This window comes from Hemicordylus capensis, chromosome 5, assembly GCF_027244095.1.
Source record: "Hemicordylus capensis ecotype Gifberg chromosome 5, rHemCap1.1.pri, whole genome shotgun sequence".
Lineage (NCBI taxonomy): Eukaryota > Metazoa > Chordata > Lepidosauria > Squamata > Cordylidae > Hemicordylus > Hemicordylus capensis.
In genome coordinates, this window is record NC_069661.1 from 94,185,456 (window position 1) to 94,191,455 (window position 6,000).

General features: G+C 42.6%; 1 protein-coding gene across 1 annotated transcript in view; it reads left to right on the plus strand.

Annotated features, from left to right (window-relative positions):
* The window catches only part of SGCZ (sarcoglycan zeta), an 889,976-nt gene extending 885,535 nt beyond the window's left edge, over window positions 1-4,441 (plus strand). Inside the window, exon 8 of the mRNA XM_053253779.1 lies at window positions 2,018-4,441. Coding sequence (XP_053109754.1) covers window positions 2,018-2,089 — 72 coding nt within the window. The 3' untranslated portion in view covers window positions 2,090-4,441. The remainder of the gene's footprint in view (window positions 1-2,017) is intronic.
* The last annotated feature ends 1,559 nt before the right edge of the window (window positions 4,442-6,000 follow it).

Consider the following 6,000-nt stretch of genomic DNA (forward strand, 5'->3'; position numbering starts at 1 on the left):
GGCATCATCATAAACTACACCATTGAACTGTCCCTATGTGTCTCTGTAGCAAATTTGGCTCAAATCAGTTAGGAGCTTACAAGTTAACCCACTTGTGCCTCAAACATTCATGCCATATTGAATCAGGGTGGATGGCATCAATACAAACTATGCCCTTGAGCCATTCCTATGTGTCCCTACACCTGTAGCAAATGTGGTTCAAATCGGTTAGGCAGTCCACAAGTTAGCCCATTTGTGCCTCAAACATTTACGCATCTGCTATCTTGAATCAGGGTGGAGACATCATCGCAAACTACACCATTGAAGTGTCCCTATGTGTCCCAACAACTGTACCCAGTTTGGTCCATATTGGCCGAAGCATTGCAAAGTTGATAGCGGGGACACACACACACACACATACAGCTGGGTGATCTCATAAACTTACTTTCCTTAAGGAAGGTAGGCAATCAGTGTGTGTGTGTGTGTGTGTGTGTGTGTGTGTGTGTGTGTGCAGACACCTTATGGACATACAGTGTAATGTCTGAATAGGGTTGGCTACTGTAGAACTTGATTTCATCATAGCTAGGATCAGGCAGACATTTTATAGGTTCTGCAGTTGCTGAAGAACTTCTGAGCTCCATCGAGAGCAGGCCTACAATGCTTTGTCATGTTGGTAAACATCTGTCAGTGCTGGTGGCACATTTTGGAGTGCAGTATTTGGCAACTGTGGCTCCTAGATAATATTTCTTTTGGACTATACTAAATGTTTTGTCTATGAAAATCCTAGTAGAAACTGAAGCTGCTCCTGTATAAAGCAAATATATTGTGACCAAGTTTGCTGTAAATGAACCTTTAAAAGATGAATGCAAGATTCATAGTTAATGTAGAGTCAGATATGAAGAATGATCTGTTCTGTTGTTGCTATTCCTATGTAATCAATCTGAATTTCTAATCAATAAAACTGCAGAATTTTGCTCTCAGTTCCAATACTCATTTCGACAACAGACCTAGTGACAAATTTTAACTGAGTTGACACAACTTTGGATTTAGCTTCTAATCAGTGAATTGAAGAACTGGTGATACAGACAACTGTGTAATGCAAATTACATTTTATAGAGAGTGTTTCTGACTTCCTTGCTATTTTGGCAAAGAAAACGACATAGTTCTCAATATCAGTGTGATGAGCACAGAATCAACATTGAGACAGATAGCTTACAAAAAGCAGACTTTGCCATTGTTCATGCTGTCACTGAGTACATGCCTGCCAAAGAACATATTCTTTGGAAACCTGAAATGAGAGATTATCTGTTACAGTTCCAATGATATCAAAAATGGTGTTGTATTTGTATTTTTGTTCCACAGTTGAGCAGCATTTCTGTATTACCTGAGGTGTGCTCTGTATTAACAAAAACTTCAGTATTCTTCTTAGTCCACTATTTTTATCAGCTACCTTTTCCAGCTTCTGAATCAGAAACCTGTAACTTTCCAAATTCTCTTCAGGGCGCTTTCCAGATTAGCCACTCAACAGTAGCAAAATGCTTCCATTCAGGCAAATCGCATTCAAAACATAAATAGCAAAGCACCCAGCAGGGGGGAGCAGTCTCATGAAAACTAACAACCTGAAAAAACAGCAACCATTTTACGCCGGACATACAACATTATAGCAATAAATCACAGCAATTAAATTTGAGACAAGGCATTGGAAATATGAATGGCACCCTGCTGTCAGCGTAGGGATTGCGGTGTCACAACACAGGAAGTGTGGAAGCACACCTCAGAGATTTGTCGTGACCCCGTTGCAGGGTCTAATCTGGAAAGTGCCCCTATGCTACAAACTACAGCACAAGGAATTAATACAGCTTGTAAAAACTGGTCATTTCAGAGACAGAGTGGACCTTAGTGTACTTCTGAAGTGAAAAGAGAAGACTTCTCAATTTTCTACTGATATTTTTAGAATAATAAAGGCTAAGAAGTTGATTGTTTTGTGTGGTTAGGAAGGCAATGGAATAATCTGTACTCGTGCTTTGTTTTTCTTCAGAAGATAACCTTTGCTCAAGCAAAGCGAAGTCGCATCTCTTCACTGCTGAAAAGAAATGCTTCACCAGTGTGAGCCAGAACTGTTGTCATTGGTATCTGTGGAATATGCTCCTGTCCCTGCTACACGACTCAGTAGCTAACTGTTCGGACTCAGTCTGAAGAGGAGGTGATCTGAGCAAGAGAGGAGCAGCGAGGCTGTCCTAGCCAAATTTGCTACAATATATGTGTTCAGGAGCGAGGAAACTGTGAAAGGCCACAGTTCTGGTTTCTCCCCCTTTAAACTTGCTAATTCCCCATACATGAGTTGAAGGAATCCCACTAATGCTAGACAGAGTCTGTTAACATTTGCCCCTGCTCTGTAAAAAGTTTTATTTTTAAAATTATATCCCACGTTCCTCACTCTAGGTAACTATTATTTTAAAATAATCATTAAAACACAGGCCAGCATCCTAACGAAAGCTCACCTGTGCGTGCATACATGCATGAATGAATGAATGAAGTATAGGTGTAGCAGTAGCATCCTCACTTTGGAAGCGTGGGTGCTCATGTGTGGGTTGGTGATTTTTATCGATCTCCCCTTCCCCAAGTTTCCCTTTTGAGAGGATTTAGATTTTAAACCACCCTCCTGTGTTTCAAAGGGGGGGAATATGTCTTTATTCATCATAGAGTATCCCATTTTGTTCTAGCTTAATTGTTCTCCTTAGTTTCTAGTATATAGTATTTAGATGCTGAAACATGTTGAGGTTGCTGTTCCTTTGGTGTATTCTGAGTGTAGAAATGAATTTTCCAGATGCAATCAGAGATGAAGAAGTCCTTCACTCCCTTCATCCCTTCTAATTGAAAAAGACTTCTTGATCCAGTGATGGGTTTCTTTTTCATGAATTTGGGTCCTAGAACTGAAGTGCCTATCTAAATTACTTTAGTTCTAGCTAATGCAATTAATTTGAAGTTTTACTCTTTTGTGGCTTCTTTTGTTTCTGACTGAATGGTATAATGAATTCTAGGATGTGATGGCAATATGATTTGAGTTGATGAGATGATAGTCCTATCATTAGGAAAGAAAAAAACTGAAATGAGATTGTCTCTCAGGCAATCTGCCTAAAACATGCATCCACAATTTGTTACTGAAGGCTCATAATACCATCCTTACTTACTTACTCCATTACACACCTCTGGTAAGTCAATTGCTCATTCCTCAGCTATACAGGGCACATGTGATTTTACCAGTTCCTCTTTTCCATGATTGGTTTGGAGGCCTTAATTTCCCATGATAAGAATCAATTTTGTCAAGTGACAGAAAAAGTAATTAAATATTTTCAGTCCATGGCTGCTCGAATAAACATCACTTTCTGGAAATATCTAGCAAGCTGAAGGACAGTGACAACATCTGTTTTTTTATGTTAATAATGAGAAATTAGGGTCACTTTATTTGTCCTAATAGACAAAGAATGGTATTGATGTACAGATGATCGAGTTGTGCCTAATGATCTAAATTTACAGCTTTGCTACTACTGCTGCTGTTCAGTTTGATATAGATGAAAGAATAAATAGTGTCAGCCTCCAGGACAGACTGTCTATATTAAGCTACTGCAAAACAAAACAAAAAGAACAATATCCAGTGTTCATATGAAATATTGATGCCTTTAAAATCTCTTAATGTTGAAAAGAGAAACTACTATCATTACCTAGTTTCATTCTAACTGAGTGGGATTAGTGTATGATTATACAGCGATAAATGACAGGAAATCAAAGCATAATCCCTTTAAAATGAGTTATGATCATTCAGCTTGGCCACATTCATGCATAACTGTAGAGCTGATTATTATAATCCAACAGCTTCCATGCAATCAGGAGGCATGTTGACCTTTTCTCCCCGTCCAAATTTCTTCTATCGTACCACTACTAAAGGCTCATTCACACATGCAAATCAACACTCTTTAAGTGGGTGATTATCCATCCTGCCATCGAGCTATTGATGTACCAACCATGTTGATGTATTCGCCATGCTTCGGGGATAGGCTAAAAAGATGATACAAGAGAAGATGGTGCAACAGAAGTGTTTGTGTACTGTTCAGGCTCCTACAATCAAAGCTGGAACAAGTGTGTGGATTCACATGTCATATGATGGTTGAAAGTGTCCTTGAAAGTGGGTGCTATACTGGATGTGAACGTTTTCTCAAATGAAGCACTTCTGTCTCCTTTAGCCAATTCACTTTTGCAATGTTTTTAAAGCAGCCCTAAATTTCTCTGTTCCTAAATGTTGATAGGCTCAGAATGTGTGCTCTAGGAGGAAAAATCACAGAAGTCATTCTGATAACTTCTGGACTATAGCAGACTGGGGAGTTCTGTGCTGTGTTCTTCTATGCTGTAGAAGCCAATAAAAATGAAAATGCTTTGAGATCATTAAAGTAGAATGAACATCTGATACAGTTAGTATCTAAAGAATCAATTTTCGACCCCATGCCTGAGAATATTGTGATCTGTTTTTTTGTTTTGTCTCAGCAAGGTACAACTGAATGGTTTTCAGTCCACGAGATAACAGGGTGATCAAATTGATCAAAGTTCCAAAGCTGCTAACACACTCAGCAGCATGCAACATTCAAAGCCAACTTGAATACTTTGTGGCTGTTCACATGCACAGCCTAGCCCAGGCTATTATTATTATTATTATTATTATTATTTTGCATTTATATCCCGCTCTTCCTCCAAGGAGCCCAGAGCGGTGTACTACATACTTGAGTTTCTCCTCACAACAACCCTGTGAAGTAGGTTAGGCTGAGAGAGAAGTGACTGGCCCAGAGTCACCCAGCTAGTATCATGGCTGAATGGGGATTTGAACTCGGGTCTCCTCGGTCCTAGTCCAGCACTCTAGCCACTACACCACGCTGGCTCGGGCTGATCACATGCGCAACTAGCCCAGTCTGGGCTAGTTGTGCATGTGATCAGCCCGAGCCTGGCACTGCCCCCATACCTAGCTCCATTTTGGAACCCTTTTTGCTGAGTTTAAGTGAACTGTAGGCATGCAATCATTTGGGCAATCACCACCAGGTTAAGAGAGGCTACCCCTGGGTTCTCCCTATCTGGCAGTAAGCCAGGGTGGGTGGGGAAGAGCAGCCACACTGAGTGAGGAGGCTGCTCTAAGGAGAGCAGCTGCCCCACTTGGAACATGGGGCACCCTGGGATGTGGGAGGGTCCTCCTGCTCCCAGCTCCTGAGGTCACCACACTGCCACTCATGTGGGCGCACCGTGTGGTGGAAGGGGGGGTGGCTGCTGCTCATCTGCCAGGGAAGGCAGGTGAGCTCCTGTCTTCATAGGACATAGGAAACTGCCATATACTGAGTCAGACCATTGGTCCATCTAGCTCAGTATTGTCTTCACAGACTGGCAGCGGCTTCTCCAAGGTTGCAGGCAGGAATCTCTCTCAGCCCTATCTTGGAGAAGCCAGAGAGGGAACTTGAAACCTTCTGCTCTTCCCAGAGCGGCTTCATCCCCTGAGGGGAATATCTTGCAGTGCTCACACATCAAGTCTCCCATCCATATGCAACCAGGGCAGACCCTGCTTAGCGATGGGGACAAGTCATGCTTGCTACCACAAGACTAGCTCAGCCAAGACTACCTCAGCCATTCACAGTGGCCACCAGAGGTTGTGTAAAAGACCTCTTTGAGTATCCCCCCCCCCAAGAAAACAAGAAGAAAAATATATCACCCCCTTCTGAAAACCATCTATATTATTAATCCCCGTAGCCGTGCCTCTGTGGGGATGCGTCCCGGCAACCCAGTGGATTGGCTGGGAAGCTGAGGTGCCGGATTGGCTGGGCGGTGGAGCTCGCGCGCGGCAGGATTCATGAGACTGTTGAGCTGCTGCCCAGGGAAATGGCGGACGGGTGGGCGGATGGCGGCGGGACCAGCCGTGGCGGGCACTGCGTGCCGCCAGTGTGAGGAAGTGGCAGCAGGAACAAACGGGCCAGCAAGCCGGTCAGAAAC